This window comes from Cebus imitator, unplaced genomic scaffold (genome assembly GCF_001604975.1).
Source record: "Cebus imitator isolate Cc_AM_T3 unplaced genomic scaffold, Cebus_imitator-1.0 Scaffold14, whole genome shotgun sequence".
Classification (NCBI taxonomy): domain Eukaryota; kingdom Metazoa; phylum Chordata; class Mammalia; order Primates; family Cebidae; genus Cebus; species Cebus imitator.
This window is the reverse complement of record NW_016107329.1, coordinates 11136940-11158234: the sequence shown is the minus strand read 5'-3', so window position 1 is coordinate 11158234 and position 21295 is coordinate 11136940. Positions and strand designations below refer to the sequence as shown.

The 21295-nt window shown below is 51.5% G+C and overlaps 1 protein-coding gene and 1 long non-coding RNA gene across 5 annotated transcripts in view; one reads left to right on the top strand and one right to left on the bottom strand.

Annotated features, from left to right (window-relative positions):
• Positions 1-21295, bottom strand: part of MCF2L (MCF.2 cell line derived transforming sequence like) — a 212943-nt gene that overhangs the window by 139771 nt on the left and 51877 nt on the right. The window contains exon 1 of one of the 4 annotated variants that reach the window (XM_017502520.2): positions 246-470. The exons of 2 other annotated variants lie outside the window; for them this stretch is intronic. In XM_017502520.2, the coding sequence (XP_017358009.1) occupies positions 246-324 (79 nt within the window). In that variant the 5' untranslated portion in view covers positions 325-470. Of the gene's footprint in view, positions 1-245; positions 471-21295 lie in introns of those variants that run through there. One more of the 4 variants, XM_017502546.2, reaches the window with a different exon arrangement.
• LOC108285452 lies at positions 5178-11077 on the top strand. Its single transcript, XR_001817591.2, has 3 exons — positions 5178-5702; positions 6592-6853; positions 9464-11077. It is a non-coding gene; the product is annotated as an uncharacterized LOC108285452 (long non-coding RNA).

Sequence of the window (21295 nt, the reverse complement as noted above, 5' to 3'; positions counted from 1 at the left end):
CCGCATGCAGACCCAGCGTCCCCGAGAGAGCCCGAGTCACCAGTGCGCAGTCATTTTAACCCTCCCGGGCAGCATGCAATCGCCGACAGCCCCTGGAAGCACACCGGCTACCCACCAGTGCCCCCATACCACAGCTGGCTGCTACAGGGAACACGAGGGTGGCTTAGAACACCAGACGCGTTTCCCTACAATGCAGCCCCTGCTGTCAAGCTGAAGCTCATCACTGAGGCCGCAGCCCCTCCTACCCGTGTGCCTCGAAACCGCGTTTAGTCTCTGCACCATTTCTTCCAGGGCCATCTCTTCAGTCCGCAGCCAAAACCTCATCCTCCGACGCAGCACAAACGATCCTCCTCGCGGATTTGGGAGGGGGCGCAGCGGAGGCGGGGAGGGGTCGCGGTGGCGCTTCCCGGCCTCGAGCCGTCGCCTCCCTTCCCGGGATTGGTTCGAGCCACCGGGAGGGGGGCGCGCGCTGCGCTGCGGGGGGCAGGGGGCGGCTCGGCGGAAGCGGAAGCGGCGCGCGCCCGCCCCGGAGAGCAACCACTGCAGGTCACCTGGGAGCCACGCGTGTTACCGCGGAGGTCACCTGGGAGCCCCGCGTGTCAGTCACACAGGTCACCTAGAAATTTCTGCCACCGCCGAGGTCACCTGGGGGCTCCGAGTGTCACAGCCGAGGTCCCCTGGGAGCCCCGCGCATGCCGCGCAAGTCCCCGCGCCCCCGCGCTCTCGCCCCATTCCGCGTCCCCATGCCTTCCAGTTATGGAGCAGCCGCGCGGACGCGCGTGGACAACCGAGCAAGCGCAGCTGCCTCGCCGGGCAGCACCTGACCGCGCCTCCCTTTACCTCTGGCCGCCCCGTGGCAGGTGCAGAAGCTGCAGAGGCCGCAGCAGCCTAGCGCGCCCCCTCCGTGTGGCCGCATGCCACCCGCGCCGCGCCCAGGTAAGTGGGTCCCTGGGTCGCTGACTCCATGCGTGGGTCCGTGGCTGACCGAAGGTGGACCGGCCCCTCCAGGCAGGAGCATCGCCTGCCCAAGGACGCAGGACCGGGTGAGGGAAGTGCGCGCGGCAGGCACGGGGCTCCCCGCCCTCGCCATGGTTGGCACCAGGCCACAATGTGCACTCGACACCCGTAGCGTCCTGGCTGCCACCTGCAGATTCTATGCAGGGCCATGGCCGCCACTACAAGGCCATGTGCAAGAAACTCTGACCTCTCCTTGCCCAACACCGGTGGTTTGGAATAATAGGTAACATGCCCTTCCTTAAAGAAACAGTATTTCAGGCCCATATTGCCAGCTACTCCAGAGGCAGAGGCAGAGGCAGAGGCAGAGGCAGAGGCAGAGGTGGAAGGATCATTTGGGCCCAGAAGTTTGAGCCTGGACAATGTGACCAGACCCTTCCCCACAATCAGTTAAAAGAGAGAGAGAGAGAGAGAGAAAATCCTAGCAGAAAGAAGTACCCATTTTCATGAATGGTTTGGGAATTCAAGCATCAAATGGCTGAGGTTCAAACTACAGCTCATGCCAATAACATGTGCACATGCACCAGCATCCCAGTGTCCAGCAGAGCATGTGTGCACCATTCCAGCACCCAGCAGCATGTGTGTGCCCCAACATCCCGTTGTCTAGTGGCACATGTGCGCCTGGACATTCCAGGGTGGTGACCATTCAGGAACAGAGTGAGGCAAAGTGATAAAAAGATGAAGGTGACACAGTAGTGCCTTATAGTGCCCGCAGGTCTGCATAGGCTGGACAGATCTGGAAATAAGAGTAAAAAAATGAATAATTACAGAATAAAAGGTATAATAAGCACAGACAGAAAGTATTGAGTAAATCTGTAAGAAATGACTGCTTTTTTAAACATGAGAAACGTATTGAGTATCAGCTGTTTCACTAGGTTCCACAGAATCTCTTTGGAGCCCAGTGAAGTGAGGACTGTGGAAAGGCCTCAGGGAGTGGACAAGTCTCCCCTGGGCTGCCCAGTGCTGAAACAACCCCACTGTGCCTGCAGCTGCACAGTTGCTACCTCCTGCCTACCCATGGTCTGCAAAACGTGCCTCAGAAGGTCTCCTAGCTCATTCCCTGTCAGTTCAGGGAAGCTTCGCCACGCCCTCTCCCCCACCCCCACACCAACTTGCCGCCTCCAGCTTCAGGGAAAGCCTGTCCAGACAGAAGGGTCCTGAAATGCAGGCCCTGCCCTTTCCACTAGTCTAAGACACAACACCCTTCCTAGTCCCCAGCCCACACAGCCCACACACTCCCTCTGGGCACCTGCCCTCCCCTCTGGCCGCTCTCCTGGCACGCAGGTGCCCTCCAGCCTGCCCAGCCTTGGGCTGCATCGAGATCTCCCAAGGGCTTGTTAAACCCACACAGCTGTATTCTGATGGCTCCTTGCTGATCCAGGAGGTCTGGGGTGGGGCCCGAGAATGTGCATGTCTAGCAAAATTCCCTGGGATGTTGAATGTGCTGGTCCACACCTTAAGAGCCAGTGCTGAAATCTGCTGCGGCTTAAGAGCAAGACGAAAAGAAAGGGCCACACCCTCTCACCTCTCCTGCCTCTCTCATCTCCCTCGTCACACTCGGGCATTCCACACATGCCATCAGCCTCTTTCCTCAACGCTGTGCCATCCGCTCTGCCCGGCCGACATCCTCTAGCTGGCACCATGTCACGTAGGGCACCAGGGTGGAGACCCTTGGTCTCTGTGATCGTTGGCTTTACTATTTGTCAACATGGCTGGGCCGCCGTGCCCAGATTTTGGGTCAAATGCTAGGTTAGCTGTCTCTGTGAAGGTATGTGTAGATGGGATTGGCACTTACATCAGTAGACTTTGAGTACACTGCGTGACATAACGTGGGCGGGGCTTATCCAATCCATCAAGGGCCTTGAGAGAAAGAGGAGGCTCCCTGAGGAGGAGGTGCTGTGCCCCAGACGGCCCGCATACAGTCCAGCTCTCCCCAGCCCTGGCTGCCCCACCGCCTGCAGATTTCGGACTGCCAGCACCCACAGTTTCAGGAGTTGATTCGTTAAACGCTCTCTCTCTAGCTCTATGAAGTCTTTATTCTGTCTTAAATTATAGCACAAATGATACCATTTTTCCATAAAAATCATTTAATACTTGTCTGAAGAACAACTGTGACCACTGTGCCTGGTGTGAGAGCCCTAGGCACCCGCCACAGCACCCGCCATGCTGTGAACTAGTGATCTTCACGGAGAGCTGGGAGATGGCACCGTTTTTGGTATTTTATAGAATAAGCACAGAGAGGTTCAGCAACTTGCTTCAGGCCACACAGAGGCACCAAGGCGCAGACCTGTGGTGCCAGCATCCGGGACCGGAGAATCCCGACAGGCAGACCCAGCACACCTAGGTGAGTTCCCAAGCCGTGTCTCCCAAGGGACAGGCTTCTTTCCATCCTGCCTCGGCCTCTCTCCCAGGAACCAGAGGCGCCCCAGGAGGGAGGCGGAAGGTAACGCAACACCTGGATACCGAATATCCTCATAGCGACCATTCCGGATCATCAGCCACAAACAGAGTTAAGAAATGGGAGCTGCAGCAGGCAGGGCACAGCTCCCAGAGCCAACCCCCAAGGCTAGGGGAGTCGGGCTGCGGAGGGGCAGTGGCCCCGGCCACATGAGGGCAGGCACAGGTGTTTTCTGCACAGCCTCACTCCGTGTCTTGAGAGGGGAATAAGGAAGGGTGGAGACTGGAACGGGGCTGTGTGAGGAAGTCCAGAAGCTCATGGTGAGCTGGGAGAGCCCCGGGTGTAACACCAGCATGTCAGGGCTGCTCTGGAGCCGTGGCCCCAGACCCGCTGAGGGAAATCTGGAAACGAACCCTCGATTCCGGGCAACCGGGGCCCGCTCCGGGGCACAGCGCTGAGCAAGGCCAGTGGCTCCTGCCCACCCAGGGCTCACGCCGCAGCGGAGGTGACATGGCACCTGTGTAGGTGATGGCTTCCGTGCGGTGACAGGAGGGCAGCTGCAGCTGCTAGCACCTCCCTCTCGGGGGCCAGTATGACGTGTGAGCAGGTCCCTGTGTCCCAGCAGCCAGCAGGGCCCGGTCCCCACATGGACGACTGAACAACTGACTTCTGAAGTGGGGACAGGGTGGGGAGGGGCAGGAGAGGAAGGAACAGGAGGAGCTGTTGGACTTCTGTCTTTTTTATGGCTTTACCCAGCAAGGAAGTCTGGAATTCACATTAACATAAACCATAAACGCAGAATCAGTGATTAAGGACACTTCGGAGATGTTCTTTTGGGGATAAAATCTGGCAGGACTGCTGGCCCGGGAAATATTTACGCCATCATCTAAAGTTCTGACACACAAGTGACCATTACCTTTTGATGCATAAAACAAGTAATATGTATTTTTTTCTGAGTACAAAATCATTGTGTTCACTTTGGAAAATATAGAAAATAAAAATACAATATACTTTAACAGCATCACCCAGAGGTCTTTTCTTTATCCATCTGATGCCCTTTTATACAGAATTATAAGAGCAATGTATATTGCGTGTAACAAATTTTTCACCCAAACGTTTCTTCATGATGCTACCCTTCTACATGATTTTAAATAGCTGGGTAAATATTTCCTGGGTTGTGTGTTTCAAAATTTAATCAGGGTTTCTAGTGATTCTTGACTGTCACAAATACTGTGGCAAAAAACACACAGGCAAATCGTCATCTCACATCTGATTGTTTCTCTAGGTTAATTTCCTACAAATAGTTACAGGCCAAGGCATGGCTATTTTAAAGTTTCTGAAGTATGTCCATGATTTTTATGTGTGCAGTGATGTCATAGCATGCATCACATGGGGCAGACACGGGATGCTGTGGGATTCCGCCCCTGAGTCCTTGGTGGGGGGGTCCCTGTCACGGGGAGCATTGTGATGGGCTCACGCCATCCTGGGGGCAGCCCGGGTATTGCTAACATGGGCTTGTTTAGTTAAAAAATAAAAGGAAAACTCACTTTAGCTGGAGACCAATTGCCCGGATGGCGGGGAGAGCTGCTCCAGAGGCAAGAACCACAGCTCAAAGCTTGACATCAACATGGGCAACTGCAGAGCCCGGGGCCCCAGGGCCGCCTCAGCAGAATTTCAGGAGTCACCACCATGGGCAGAGGCCATCCGAGGTGGGCTCTGCGCTGACCCAGGCTGACTGCCCCAGCTGGGACCCTCCCCACCCACCCTGTGCTGAGGTGCACCTCAAGTGGACACCGTCTCCTCCCAGGCAGCCTGGTGAACCCAGCCTCCCTCAGTTACATTGAATGCATCAGACCCCCAGGCACAACCCCTCCGGTGGGGGCTGCAGGCCAAGCCTCTGAACCACCTGCATCCTAGGAGTGGAGTCTCCAGGGCCTGGAGCAGCGGGTAGTTGGTGTGGCTGTGCACACCAGTGGAGGAGCCACCCTGCCTCTGCCCGCTTCTGGGGGGCCAGCACCCTTGGCTGTGGCGCCACCCAGCCACACACCTGTCTGCCCACGTCTCTCCCCATCTTCTATGGACACCAGCGGTTGGATCCAGGGCGACTCCATCTGAGCTCATGCATCTGCAGCAGCCCATCTCCACCTGAGGCCACACCCACAAGTGCTGGGGTCAGGACTCAACACATCTTTTCAGGGAACACAATTTTACCCACAACAGCAGGAAAGGGACCACAACAGGCTACAGAGCAGGCACACACGGGACTGGCTGGAGGCACCGGTGCAGGGAGGTGAGTGGCCCTGGGGGCCTGCTGAGGGCTTTGCTGACGACCTGAGGTTCTGCCTGGTGCCCACCCTGGTGCCCACACATGCAGTTCCCTCCCAGCCATGCCTCGCTGTGCAGTCCTGAGTGAAGAGGGAGGTCTGAGGAGCTGAGGACGTGCTCAGGGACCCTTGTCCCCCTCTGATGCCATTCTCTTGGAACCCTGGCCAGGAGGAGCACGTTCAGACCCTGCTGGAGGAGGAGAAGGAATCTGCTCCATGGAGGAAGAATTCCTTCAAAAACAGCTTTAGATTCCATGAGACGTGCCTGGGCCCCAGGTTGGCAGGATGTGAAGAGACAGCAGCATTCCCTACTGAGAGCGGTAGAGGCAGGGGGGAGCCACGGGCCCTTTCAGAATGGAAGAGCTGAGCCAGGAGCCAGACAAGGCTGCTGTGGCAGATATGGCACCAGCCTGGAATATTCCAGAACACTTTCGTCCACCTCCCAGAGCTCCAGGCCCAGACAGGCTCCCACCCGCAGGCCCCACCCCTTCAAACATCTTTTACCTGTTCAGAAAGGGAAGCACACCCCGCCCCAGGACGGGCCAGGTACTTGGTGAGAAGTGGGTACCAACTAGATTCTTCTTAGAAGAGCCAAAAATTAAGGCAAAGATGCCCAGATTCTGGATTCAGCAAACTGCTGTGTGTTGAGGGCATCGGCTGCCTGAGGCCCCTCCCACCTGTGCCCTGGAGAGAGAGGCGGAGCCTGTGCACACAGGGGCTCCTTCCTCACACCCTCTCTGGACAGGAACTGGGACCTTCCCTCCCAGAGCCTGGGGTGAGGTCCTGGGGGAACGGCTCAGGAGCCGGAGCCTTCGGGGGGTTGGCTCAGAGTTATACCTGTGCTGTGCCCAGCAGTCCCGAGCTGAAGGAGAGGGCCTGCCTGTTGCCACAGTCTGGGCAAGAAGAGTCTGTTCATGCTGTCACGTGTGAAGGCTGCACTGGCCAGGGACCAGGCCTGGGCACCAGGGATGTGGCCACCAACTGGGTCAGCTAGAAGTGAAGCCCACCCCCATGGCCAGCGCCTCACAGCACAGCAGGCCTGGCCCGCACCACATGGGGGACCCCAACCCACCTGCACATGCAGGCCTCCGGGGAGACAGCACTGCCTCACTAGATGGTAAGTCCACATGTGTGTATGTGCGTGGCTTGTATGTGAGCATGTCCATGTGCACATGTGTGTTTGTGGGTACATGTACCTGAATGTGTGTATGTATGTCTGTGTACATGTGTGTATGTGTGTGAGCATGTCTGTGTGCACTTTTGTGCATGTGCCTGAGTGTGTACGTGTGTGAGCATGTCCATGTGCACGTATGTGTACATGCATGTCTGTGTGCACATGTGTGTATATGTGTGCATATGCCTGAGTGAGTGTATGTGTGTGAGCATGTCTGTGTGCATGTGTGTGTGAGCATGTCTGTGTGTGCATGCATGTGTGTGCATGTGCCTGAGTGTGTGTATACATGTGTGAACATGTCCAGTGTGTGCATGTGTGTGCATGTGCCTGAGTGTGTGTCCGTTTATGAGCATGTCTGTGTGCACGTGTGTACATGTGTGAGCACATCTGTGTGCATGTGCCTGGTTGTATATGTGTGAGCATGTCCGTGTGCACATGTGTGTATGTGCATGTGCATGTCTGTGTGCACGTGTGTATGTGTGTGCCTGTGCCTGATTGTGTGTACGTGTATGTCTGTGTGCACATGTGTATGTGTGTGAGCATGTCTGTGTGCACGTGTGTATGTGCATGAGCATGTCCGTGTGTGCATGTATGTGTGTGCATGTGCCTGAGTGTGTGTGTGAACATGTCCGGTGTGCGCATGTGTGTATGTGTGTGCATGTGCCTGAGTGTCCATGTGTGAGCATGTCCATGTGCACATGTGAGCATGTCCTTGTGTCCATGTATGTGTGTGCATGTGCCTGAGTATATGTGTGTGAGCATGTCCATGTGCACGTGTGTGTGATCATGTCCATATGCACATGTATGTGTGATCATGTCCATGTGCGCATGTGCCTGAGTGTATGTGTGTGAGCATGTACGTATGTGCATGTGTGTACGTGTGAGCATGCCCGTGTGCACATGTGTGGGCATGTTCGTGTGCACATGTACATGTGTAAGCATGTCTGTGTGCACGTGTGTGAGCATGTCTGTGTGTGCATGTGCCTCAGTGTATGAGTGTGAGCATCTGTGTGCACATTTGTGTGTGAGCATGTCCACGTGCATATGTGTGAGCATGTCTGTGTGCACATGTGTGTGCATGTGCCTGTGTGCACGTGTGAGCATGTCTGTGTGTACGTGTGTGCATGTGTGTGTGCATGCATGTGTGTGAGCATGTCTGTGTGTGCGTGTGTGTGCATGCATGCGTGTGAGTGTCTGTGTGTGCAGCCCCTGGAGGTGGAGAGGGCAAGGAAAGGATCCTCTCTGGAACCTCCTAAAGGGACTGGCCCTGCCCACAATTTGGGGTTAGAATGTTTGGTCCCCAGAACTACAGACCATGAATGCACGTGATTAGCCACTGTCTGCAGTGATTTGTCAACTACAATAGGAAACGGACACAGTCTGGACAGTGAAACCCCAAAGCCCCCTTCCCTGGAATGACAGCCTATCCCACCCCCTCAGAGAGAAACTCAAGCATCCATCACACCCATGTTTCAACGAAACAACCACAATGGCAGGGGACAAGGCAGCCTGCTGGGGTTTAATGTGTCCCCCAAAGGTCACATGTGGGAAGCCTCACCCCAATGCCACTGTGCTTGGAGCTGGGGCCTAAGAAAAGGTGACTGGGTCTAAGGACCCTGCTGTCATGACTGGATGAGAGCTGTTTTAGTTACCAGAATGAGCTCAGCCCCCTCTGGGTCTCTCCGCTCTCTTGCCAGGTAATGCCGTTGCCTGGGAGACGGCCCCTCGAATTTGGGCTTCCACACCTCCAGGACCATGAGCCACATAAACTTTCATTGTTTATAAATTAAAAATCCATGATACTCTGTTATGGCAGCAGAAAACAGACTAAGACACAGCCCCGCCAAGAGCAGGCATCAGGGACAGAAGGCCTCTGCCTCGAGGTTACTGAGGGACCTCGAGACACAGACGCCCCTGCTGCAGCTCAGCATGAGGAAAGATGGCCTTCTCTACACCTGCAGGAGGGGCTGCTGCCCTCACAGATGGAACAGGCTGAGGCGTGTCCATTGTGCACCTCCCACGACGGAGACACACGTGATTACTGAGAAAGCCTCATGAGCCTGTGTGTACTCCTAAGATTCTAAATTCGGTTTCCAGCACCTGTGAATTGCTGCTGTGGACATGATGCCCATCCACGCCCGGCCCCTGTGCAGCCTGGTCGTCCACGCCCGGCCCCTGTGCGGCCTGGTCGTCCACGCCCGGCCCCTGTGCGGCCTGGTCGTGCTCGCCCGGCCCCTGTGCGGCCTGGTCGTCCACGCCCGGCCCCTGTGCGGCCTGGTCGTCACGGGTATGTGCCACAGTGGGTTGTTACCAATTATCCACTTTTTGGGTTTTGACATCCCCCTCGCCAACAGATACTCTCCCTCTGTTGATGCAAAGGGGATGAGATAGTCACAAATAGAGAGAAGATCTAACCAAGAAGCAAAAGCCATGGAAAACAGAATACCTTTGAGCAGCTCAGGCCCAGATAGCCGTGGACAGCCTCCTCCTGTCCCATTGTTCTGCGAGTGGCCAGCAGTTTCCCCCCAGGATGACCCACCTCTTGCACTGCAGGAACAAAGCACGCGGTGTTCTCGAGAAGGAACAGCTTCCCAGAAAGAGGAAACCCCTAACGCCGAGGCCGTGCCAGAGAGTGAGGAGAACACGCTTGCTCCGAAACAAAGGACCCACTGATGTCACACCATGTCCGAGAAATTCTCGATGAGAGCCCCAGATGGCAGGATGCGTAATATAAACATAACTGACACGCCAACTGCCTGGGCCGGAGTGGAGAGCCCCAGAGGATGCGGGGTGAGGGAGAACTTACGAGCGCGATTCCAGCACAATTCATTACATTCTTTCTAAAGAGAAGCTACAGGGAAAAGGCCTACGGTATGTCTTGAACACGCAGAACTGGTAAAAACAAGACTTAAAAATTAAACGTGAACTTTTCAAATAAAAACCTCTAGGTTAACATTTATGCACAATACCAACATCAGGCGTTTGGGATGTGACACTTATTCTGTGCCTACAGGAAGTTTCCAGGGAATGCACAGGGGTGCAGGAGGCCTCTGCTTTTCCTGAGGGACCTCTGGTGCTCACCAGGTGCAGATGCAGCCCGTCCTGACGCCCAGGCTTTGCTTCCACGGCAGCTGCTGCATTCACGGCTCTCCCACAATCCCTCCAGACCCTGCGCATGAGGGTTTTGAAGAAGTCACCTTGAGCCTCCAGGTACCCTGAGCCCCAGGGCAGAACTTGGAATCCCACCAGGCGGTGGCTGGCATGCGTATCCCACACACGAGTGGGGCTGGGGGTGTCCCAGGCCTGAGGAGTCGTGGGAGGAGAGGCCCCAGGGGTAATGAAGGCATGGGAAGTAACAAACCCTAGAAGACAGCAATGATACGTGCAGTCAGCCTGGGCACACGCCGGGCAGGTGGCCAAGAAAGAATGATGCATTTCAGGGAAATGAGGGAGGTGAGCCGGGATGAGGCCCAGCCTTGGGTGGGTCAGGGGTCAGCCTGCTGAGGCCCCAGCCCCAACTCCAGCCACCCAGTCCAACTCTCATAGGGGGCTGTGCGGTGTCGTGTGGATGTGGCTGGTTCACACCTGCAGTCAGCTGGCTCTGAGTGGAGCGTGTGCCCCCCCCCCCAGAGTGGGCTGGGCCTCATTCAATCCTTGCAAGGCCCTAAGAGAACAGGAAGGGGTCCCCTGGACAATCGGACACCTGCCTACAGACTGCCACACGGAAATCCCGCCTGGGTCTCTGCCTGTGCCTGCACTACTGAGGTCAGAAGTGCCAGCCCATGACACGGCGCACACAGATGCACCATGCACGTCCATGCATCTTCTAAGGTTCTGCTTCTCTGAGAATGTGGGTGGGTCTGGTCTTGAGAGCGCAGGAAGAGCTGAAGGTCTTTATTTGTTGGCACATGAGGCATCAAAGAAAGAGAAATGCATCAACAAACTGGCATCTGAGGAGGACTGAGGGTGATGGCTGGGGACGTCCCAGTTAAAGGGGGTTAGAGGAGTTGGATGCTGAATGTAAAAAATTTTAGGAAAATCTAACCAAGTTATTTTGCTTAGTTTCCTTTTGTGTATACATAAAATTGATGGCAAAAATCTGAATAAGTCAAATAGAGCTCTTTAAGTATAAAATAAAAACTAAGTAATAAAACTAAATTCACTTCCTTTGAGTTGCTCAACCATTACTCTAAACGAAGTGTATATTAATTAACTTCACAAAAGTCAGCCGCCAAAGCAGAATTCCCATATTAGGGTACACGTGGTGGGAAAGAGCGTACTAGGGTCACAGGTCGGGGGCAAGGTAAGTTATAAAAACCGTGATAGAGAGATATTGGAATAAAAACACACGAGAGAAAGGTACACAATACATAAGCCATATTCGACTTCATGGACGAAAAATCAATAAAACAAAACCTGACTGGAATAAGACCTTGAATCAGAATGACTGGCCACGCCAGCCTGGCGAGGAAGCGCTGCCTGGAACCCAGGGCAGAAGCCCAGCTCCCGTGGCCTCGGCCCCTCATCCGCGTAACAAGATTAAACGAGGGCGGTAAGATCCTAAATCTCCATCGTTCTATGTAGAACGCGGGCCAAAAAGTCCAAAGCCTCCAAAGTTTGGAGATGTCACAGCTGACTGCTGCTGACTGATGAGCACAAATGCGAACTCCCTTTCTGAAAATACTGCATCCTCTGAAAGGAAACCAGGGGCCCCAGAAAATGCCCAGCATGGGCCGCCTGTGCTGGATGACATTTGTAAGAGCAGCCCCCCTGCTGAGCTGAGCAGCAGGAGCTGGTGAGGGAGGATTCTTCTATTTGCGCAGTTCAATTAGAGCTCTCCAGGGTCACGTTAATAGCTAATGTACCATTATCCTTTGCTTTCAGGGATGGCCTGTAAATAAGGCTTGGCACACAAAATCACAAAGCATCACAGAAGACATGCAGTAGCTACTGTTCTTCAGTAGCCATGAGGTGGGCAAAAAACACACACATGCTTCTAAAACATGCGCCAACGGGCAGAAGGTGATCAGATCTGTGTATCGCATGCCTGCCTGGCTGTAAGGACAAAGGGCTGGTCTAATAGGAGCTGATGAAATCTGGAGATGTCCTATGAAATGCATGTAAAGTTTGACAGGAAAACCTCATGGTGTGTCCTGGTCAGGGGAGTTTAAGGAGGGTGAGATTTTAGACACAGCAGGCCTGGATTCCCAGGAGACCTGGGCTCAACGTGGGCAACCCCAAGGCTGGGGCTGGACGCACCTGGCAGGGTGCCACCTATGTGGCCACCCTCGCCGCAGCAGCAGGAGACACTGCACCACACAGGTCTGCATCAGGCCACTACCTCGGCAGCACGAGAACCACAGCTGCTGGCAGGGAGCTGTGCACTGTCCTGGGTGTCCTCTGCAGACTCCAGCTCACCAGAAAGCGTCTGCATCTGGCCACTGCTCCAGCAGCATGAGAGCCGCAGCTGCTGGCAGGGAGTGTCCTCTGCAGATGCCGGCTCCTGTCATCCGTGGGCCAGATGCTTGCAAATATTACTTTACCCGATTTTAACAACGAATTTTCTAAATATACCAGGGGTCCTGTTATACTAGCAGTGGATCTTTTTAAACAGCAAGGCTTCAGAATGTCATTACTACTTAATTCTGGGAACGGTATTTTCATGTGCCTTTTTCAGGCCGTGTTTCTGGATGTTTTGGCTCTAAAAATATGATCTGCGTATAGAATAAATGCAGGTTTTATGTACGATATTTTTTAAGAGGTGAATTTTCTTTTTTTAACTTGGATCTCTGGAAAAAAGAAGCTACTACAATGAAACACAGCTAATCCCTTGACTCCAGGACGCTCCTGCCATCCCTGTGCCTGCGCCAGGCTTTGCAGCACAGACTGGCCTCTGCAGACCAGAGATGCCACCCCAGGTGAGCCCCACCAGCACAGCTCTCCAGGCAAGCCCACACCACTGCCTCCACACAGTTTGCCATTGTGGCTCTTTGTTAATCATGCCTCCTGGGAAAAAAGAAAACTAAATCAAGAATACTCAGACATCCAGACTTGATTCCTACATTTTAAATACTGAAAAGAAACCAAATGAAAAGTGAGAGGGAAGAATGCTGCTGGCCCTTGACTGTGGCATCCGTCCTACGGGGCTAAAGGCAACATCTAAATGCTGGCAACCTGAGCTGATGCTTACTCTCCAAAGTTTCGGGGCATTTCCTGGATATTTATATTTTAAAGGTGCCCACATTCAGGATGTGTGTATGTGGCCACTCTCTGACGGCAGACAAGCCCTCGATCCTAGCTTTCACATTCAAAGCTCGCAAAATGCTGGGTGCGGGGGCTCTTTCTAGGAATGGAAACAGCCTCCAGTGCAGTCTACCTTATGGTGAAAGGGTTCAGAGTCTGGGTCCCAGAGTCGCCTGCCTGGGTTCCAATCCCAGTTACGAGGCCGCGACCTTGAGGGAGTTAATATCTCTCCGCCTCAGTTGCCTCATCTGCAAAGCAGGGTTGCAAATTCCCCACCTTGTTGGTTGAGGATCAAATGCATATAAATGATCTGAACAGTAACCTGGCATGTGGGGAGCCTTAAATTAATATCAGCCAATGTCACAATGTTCAGAGAATCAGAACCTGAACGCAAAAGCGGGCCATGGAAATAGCCACACCCAATCAGACCCATTGGTTGCGGTTCCCGTGTTTCCATTCGCTGGTAGCTTCCTGAGGGGCTGCTGGGAGCCTCTGTGTCCTGCCCAAGAGACCCGGGACGGAGGCTTGGGCTCCACTCATCCTGCTTTGATGCAGGTTTAGGACAAGTGAGGCCTCCTCTGCGCCAGACACTTCATGCTGGGACCCAGGACTGAACAATGGGACAAGGTCCCCACCTCACAAAGCCCCTCACTCTTCTCCTGCCACCTCAGACAGCTTTCCCTCAGGTCCCTGAGTCCCCTGAGAGGCTACACCTGGGACCAGGTCCCGGCCATGTTGCCATCAGTCAGCAGCGCTCCTGAGGTCCGATGCATGCAAGCATCCATGTCACCAATGGCACAGCATCTACATTAAACTGTGGCTGCTGGATTCCACCACAGCGGGGACCCTGCAGCCACAGCCATTGTGACCAACTCGCCCTAAACAGCTTGAGTTCCCATGGCTCCAGCGCTGGCCCCGGAGGCAGCTCCTGCAGGCACCCCAGATGCTGATCGCCCCACAGATGACAGCAGGAAGGTGTAACACACACAGCTCTAAATATTCAGGATTGCTTTTCTCTTTTCACAGCAAAATGGCAACTATGAGCACCTGCTATTTGCAAAGCAACGTGGCAAGCTCCATAAAGAGTGCAAAGAGCACTTCAGGGGCCCTGGAGCAGCTGCCCTCCACCGTGGGGCAGGTCAGAGCCACTGGGGCTGACAACACCCTGAGTCCACCCATTCCCCCTTGGGAGCCAGCAAGAGCCTGGTTGAAGAGCCCACAGAGGGCCATGCCACAGAGGGGCTCACTCCCCACAAAGCAGTCATTCCAACCAAACCTTCCTCTGCCTTCACCCTTGTGGACTCCACTGAGCCCACGGGACAGTGAAGTAAAATGAGGAGGGAGTGAACATAACTGCAGGTCCTCCACATTGCAATGAGATGCAGACCACCAACAGCACGTTGGGATGCAGCTGGCGGGAGCCAGGGTGCTGCCTCCTCGCGGTTTCAGGAAAGGGTGGTGGCCTCGGCCACTTTCCAGCCCCTGGGAGGAGGGTCGTGGACAGATGAGAAGGCTCCGGGGGGAACGCCCAGGACAGTGCTGGTGGGCAGAGCTGGTGACGCTTTCTCCTCTGATGTGGCTTTGTGCAAGGCCTGGAAACAGCAGTTCTAGGGGGACGGAGTCGGCCCCAGGCTCCATGGTACCTCCTCTGTCCTCGGGTGACAAGACAAATGCATAGCAAGTCCTGGGATGGGCCCACTTTACACAATGGCCTCACCTCGCTTCACAGCATCAGGCACAAGATCAACACATAAAATGACATTCCGAGGGCAGCAGCGCACGAGCCAAGCCCAGTGCACCACGGCGCTCTCAGAGCAGGGAACGTGGCCACACAGAGACCCTCATCCCAACCTAGACACTCACATGTGACCTGGAAACATGTGGGGAGGAGAGGTGAGGCAGTGAGTGCCCGAAGGCGGCGCCTGGCAGCCTCCTCGTCCTCCTTTCCTTTGCTGTCTGGCCCAGCCCCTCCTGTGAGGCTGGGGGCTGCCTGGGGTCAGGCTCAGCCCCAGGTCTGTGCGTCCCCTGGGTAGGGAGGTCTCCTGGCCTCAGGAGGCTGGGAACCCAGGCCAACCAGGCGAGAGATGCAACATAGGACTGAGCTGCCATCCTTCCCAGGCCTCTGGAACAGCCGGCCGCAGGTGAAGTCTGCAGACGGGATCCTTCCCACCCTCCTTTCTGCCTGACCTTTGTTCCTGCCTCTGAAGAGGTAAATTACGTGGAACAGAGTAGGCACCATGGTCTTGGAGCTCCCACCACCCTCGGCAGGTCTGTGGCTCCATGCATACATGGTAGCTTGGTTTTTAGGGGAGTGGACACCATGTCAATTCAGCGCCAATGACCACCTCTCACCAAGGAGCCCCTCCCTGCAGCTGTGCTGCTGCCCTGGGCCATGCTCCCCTAGGAGCTCCTTCAGTGAGAAGGGGGCCAGGCCACCCCACACACTCTGTCCATGGGGCTGGAGGAAGAGGACACCAAGGTTGACACAGTTGTCAGATGGCCAGTGCCTCCCCACATTCCCACAGAAAGCAGACCTGGAACATATCTTCCAGTTCACCAAAAACACACCAAGTAAATACTGATTCCCAAACAGGGCTCCAAGCAAGGGAAGTCCTGTATTTATGTAACTCTTGAAATAAACAGGGGTCATCTCACTCTCGACAGGAGGAGTGGGGCCCAAGTCCAGTCCACAGGGCAAGGATCACCCCGAAGCAGCAGCCCTTGGGGCCCATCCTATTTAGACCTTCTGAGAACGAATTGCTCCCAGTATAAACAGGCTATTCCAAAAATGGCATTTAGTGTGGCCTGCTCTGTGGCTGATCACACCAGGTACCCCGTGTTCTCTCTGGCCGGTGGCTGTGACATTTTGGTGGGGAGGAAGCTAGAACAATGGACACCCTGCGACCATAAAACGCTAAGTTTGGGGAGCTCCAGCACAGCGGCGCCTTGGTGCTGACGCATCTGCTGCTGACGTTCCTGCTCCACATGACTTCAGTCCAAAACAGCACATGCTGGGGAACATGCCAATTTCTAGGTAGCTGGTGTTCATTGCCCTGTTTAGAAATTTACTAATGCGTTTACCCTGCATTTTATCGCTTATTTTTAGCTTTCAGATTCTCTCCACTAGATATGCCCCCAAACAATCCACAAACTATTGAAAAAGTAAGAAGGAAGGCAAAGTTATTCAGATTCTAAACTCTTGGGGTCCTCATTTTGCCAAGAGGATGCAGTAACTGGTCTGTGGGACACCCAAACATTTGAACAAAACAGAGATTCCTCCTCGTCTCTCCATTAGAGGGAGATGGCTGGCAGGAAATTGTGATGCAGTAAGTTCACAATCACACTGGGATCCACAGCAAACAAACATGCCATTTGAGGCATCCCTGGGCCACCCACACCCACCTGGCTGGAGGCAGAGGCGGGGCTGCAGGGTCTCTGACCCTGAACCAGAGGAGGCTCCAGTCCAGGCAGGCAGAGAGCGAGAGGGAACCTGAAGCACGGTGTAGCCTGCTGCCTTCCACCTTCCTCTGCCTGGCTCTGAATATTTAAACACTCCCAATTCAACCTTAGAAACGTTATTTATTCAAGCCTTAACTCAGAGGCAGTGTTTCAAAGGCTCAACACCAAGGTCACTGAAATTGAATTAACCTACCTTGACATCTATTTAAACTTTTAGATCTGGACCTGCAAATCTGCAGCAAATATTTATTTTAAGTCAGTCAAGGTCATAGCTATCTAGAAGGAAAGCCCCTTTCCCTCTTCCCACTTCACATGAGATTCTACATATTGGTTTAAAAAAAAAATAGATTCTACATATTGGTAAAGACCTTGCAATGCGGGGCATATATTTGGGTTTGTTGGCAGACAATGAATAGGTGTGAACTGATTTTTCTTGTTTTAGATAACCGTAGGTTCACATGCAGGTGTGAGAAACAGTAGACAGACAGAAATCTTGTGTACCTTTTCCTCCAGGGGGTAACATCTTGCTAAACTATAGCACAGGACTGCAGCCACTGACATCCATGCAGCCAGATCCGGGCCGTCGCCACGGAGGTTTCATCCAGGTTGTCACAGGTATCAGTAGTTCATGATGTGGACGTACAATTTAACCTTTCACCCACTGAAAGACATTGGGTTCTTTCCAGTTTTTGACTATGACAAATAAACTAATGTAAACATTCATATGCCTGTACTTATGTGAACGTAAATTTTCATATCTCTGGGATAAATTCCCAGGAGTGCAGTTACTGGGTCATATGAGAGTTGCATATTTTGTTTTAAAAGAAACTGCTAAATTGTTTTCCAAAGGGGCTATACTGTTTTACATTCCCATCAGCACCTTATGAGTAACCCAGTTTATCCACATCCTCGCCAGCATCCTAGCTCTCCTGATGGTGTGCAGTGGTACCCTGGTCCTGCACTCCACCATGGGCTGCGATTGACTGATGCCTTGCCATGCACTCTTCTGCCATCACTGTGGCATCTTTGGCGGAATGTCTCTATGCCTGTTGCCAATTTTCTAACCCAATTGTTTGTTTTTGTACTGGTGAGCTTTGAGATTTCTTAATCCTTGATCAGATATGTGTTTTGCAAATATTTTTTTCAGTTTGTAGCTTGCCTTTTCATCCACTTCACAGATTCTTTCACAGAGCATACATTTTCAATTTTGATAAGGTCTCATCTATCAATTTTCTTTGCATGGATCATGCTCTTGGCATCAAGTCAAGACCTCTTTGTTCAGCTTTAGGTCCTAAGTGTTGGCTACTACATATTTTCCTAAAATGTTTATAGTTTTACATTTCATGTTTAAATTTGTAGTTCATTGTTAGAACTCATAATTCTAATATAAGGTGTAAAACTTAGCTCATGGTTCTTTTGTCTCCCTGTGGCCATCCAATTGCTCCAGTACCATTTGTTGAAAAGACTATCTTTCTTCCACTGAATTGATTTTGCATCTTTGTCAAAAATCGGTTGGGCATATTTGTTGGGTCTGAGTTCTCTGTTCTGTTCTATTATCTGTCAGTCTGTCTAGGATAACACTGCTCTGATTACTCTGGCAATAATAAGTCCTGGTTTTGGGTAGAATTATTCCTCTCACCTTATTCCTCTATTTCAAGATTTATTTAGGTATTCTAGCTCCTCTGACTTTCCACACAAATTTTAGGATAATCTTGACTATATCTACAAAAAAATCCTTTTGGGATTTTGATAAGAATTCTGTTCATCTGTTTGAAAAAAAACTGACATCTTTACTATATTGTGTCTTCCAATCCCTGAATATGGTATGCCTCTCCAGGCATTTAGATCTCCCTTGATTTCTCTCATCAGCATCATGCACTTTTCAGCACAAAAGTCTTGTACATGTTTGAGTGAATTTACACTTAAGTATTTTTTTGGTAATTTTAAATGGTATTGCATTTTTAATTTTAGGGTCCATAATTCTGGTATTTATGCTATGTAAAGAAAGACAATGGACTTTTCTATGTTTATGTTGTATCTTGCAACCTTTTTGAACTTGTTAACTTTAGGAGTTTTTTTTTTGTGTGTACAATCCTTGGGGATTTTATAATCAGATGATCATGTCATCTGTAACTAGAGACTGTTTTAATTATCCTGTTCCAATCTATATGTCTTTTATTTCCTTTTCTTGATTTATTGCACTAGATAGAACTTCCAGTACAATGTTGAATAAGAACAATGAAGGCAGACAGCATTACCTTCTGCCTGATATTATGGAGCAAGTATACAGTTTTCACTATTTAGTGTCATGTTAGTTATGGGTGTTTTTTGTAGGTAGTCATTAATAAGTAGGTAGTTACGGTGTTTTTTGTAGGTAGTCATTAACTCTACTATCTGTCCTAGAGTTTTTTTTTTTAATCATGTATGTGTATTAAAATTTGTGAAATACCTTTTCTGCACTGGTTGTTATGATGATATGATTTTTGTAGGGCACGTTGTGAGCCAGATGTATGGCTGAGTGCCCCACAGGGTCGTGGGGTGAGCCTTATGCTGTGCTGAGGCGCAGGATATGAGAAATAAAGAGACAGGACACAGAAGTACAAAGAAAATGCAGCTGGGCTTGGGGGGCCACGCCACCTGTAAGTGGAGTCAGGCAAGGCCCCAAACATCCAGAAGCATGAGTATGTATTGTGTATAGGTTAGGGGGGCAGGGCAGTGAGTGAAATCATCTCTAAGGATAGTGATAGGGTCGTGAGCAATAAAACATAGGGTTCACCCCCATTAGGTCACCTAGGCCAGGAGGTGGACAATGCACAGCAAGGGGCCCGTTCCCACGAAGGCAAGGGCCCTGTTCTCACAAAGGCAAGGGCCCTTTGCAGTAAGGAGTCCACCCTCATTAGGTCACCGAGGCTTGAAGGTGGGCCGTGCGCAGTGAAGAGGGTGCAGTGTGCAATACTTGTATCTATGGGAAACTACTTCTAAGAAGATTTATAGGAGGATGCTTTAAGTCACACAGCAGTGACAGAGCTGTCAGGGTTACCGCCACCTTCTGGCAGCTTCCAGTGGGTTCTATGGGAAGATGCTTTTCAAGCAGCACAGAAGCAAGAGCTGATAAAGTTCACAGTCACCAAGGTGGATTGCTGGTCTGAGGGCACCTTCCACAAGAACTGGAGCAAGGTCCTACAACTCTTTTATCAGGAGGAGTGGCTCTCGCCCCAAGCCTGCCATACAGCGGGTATCTTTACGATACTGAACGCTGCCGCCTGGGCCATGGATTCTTGTCCTGGTATAACTGTTTTCCCTTAATCATGCTCTGCACTGTGTCTGCTCCAGGCATTCCTCTGATTATAAGCCGCTTATCCCTTAATTAATGCTCTGTACTGTGTCCACTCTAGACATTCCTCTGATTATAAACTAAGATATAATTATAAGTATATATGTAGGGAAATATTCTTTAGGCACTCATACTATCAACTATTATATGATTATATATAGAGGATTATATAAAGGGAGTTTCAAGCCCTATTTCTATAAACTAATATAGGATTATGTAAAGGAGTATACAAAAGGAAATAGCTGAGTAGTAACACTACAAAGTGAGATGATATTCATCAAGCCCTAACTGTGCCAGGGTTCTGCTTAGCTCTCATTCCTTGGTGCCTATATGGGGGGTTACCCACAATTTTTTCCCATTAGTCTGTTAATATGGTAGATTACATGGATCAGTTTTCAAATATTGATCAGCTTTGCATCCTTGGTATAAATCCAAACTTGGTCATGGTGGATAATTCTTTTTATATATTGCTTAAATATATTTATCAATATTTTGTTATGGGCTTTTGTGTTATATTCAGGAGGGATATTGGTCAGTAGCTTTCTTTCTTGTTTTGTGTGATTTTGGTATCAATGTAATTCTGGCTTCATGAGATGACTGAGAAGTATTGCCTCCTCCTGTATTTTTTGGAAAAGATTGTGTAGAATTGGTGTCAATTCTTTAACTGTTTGGTAGAATTCTTTAGAAAAACCATCTGGGCCTGAAGATTTCTTTTTTGAAATTATGGATACAATGTATTTAATAGCTACTGGGCTATTCAATGATCTGCTTCCTGTTGGGTGAGTTGTGGTAGTTTGTGCTTTTTAAGAAAGTAGCCCAATTTGTCTAAGTTGTCAAATTAATGAGTATACAGTTGTTTGTAGCTTTTCCCCTTATCCTTCTGATGTCTGCAGAGTCTATAGTGCTATCTCTGCTTTCATTTCTGATATTGCTGATTGCATCTTTTTTTTTTTCTTTTTGAGTCTTGCTAGAGATTTGTCAGTTTTAGTAATGTTTTTAAAAAGCTAGGTAACTTCCCCCCCCACCCCCCGAGGGAGTCTCTCTGTGTCACTCAGGCTGAAGTACAGTGGCATAATCTCGGCTCACTGCAACCTCCTCCTCCCAGGTTGAAGCAATTCTTCTGTCTCAGCCTCAAAGTAGCTGAGACTACAGGCACATGCCACCACGCCTGGCTAATTTTTGTATTTTTAGTAGAGACGGGGTTTCACCATATTGGTCAGGCTGGTCTCGAACTCCTGACCGCAGGTGATCCACCCACCTTGGCCTCCAAAAGTCCTGGGATCACAGGCGTGAGCCACCACCTTGGCCTCCAAAAGTCCTGGGGTCACAGGCGTGAGCCACCACCTTGG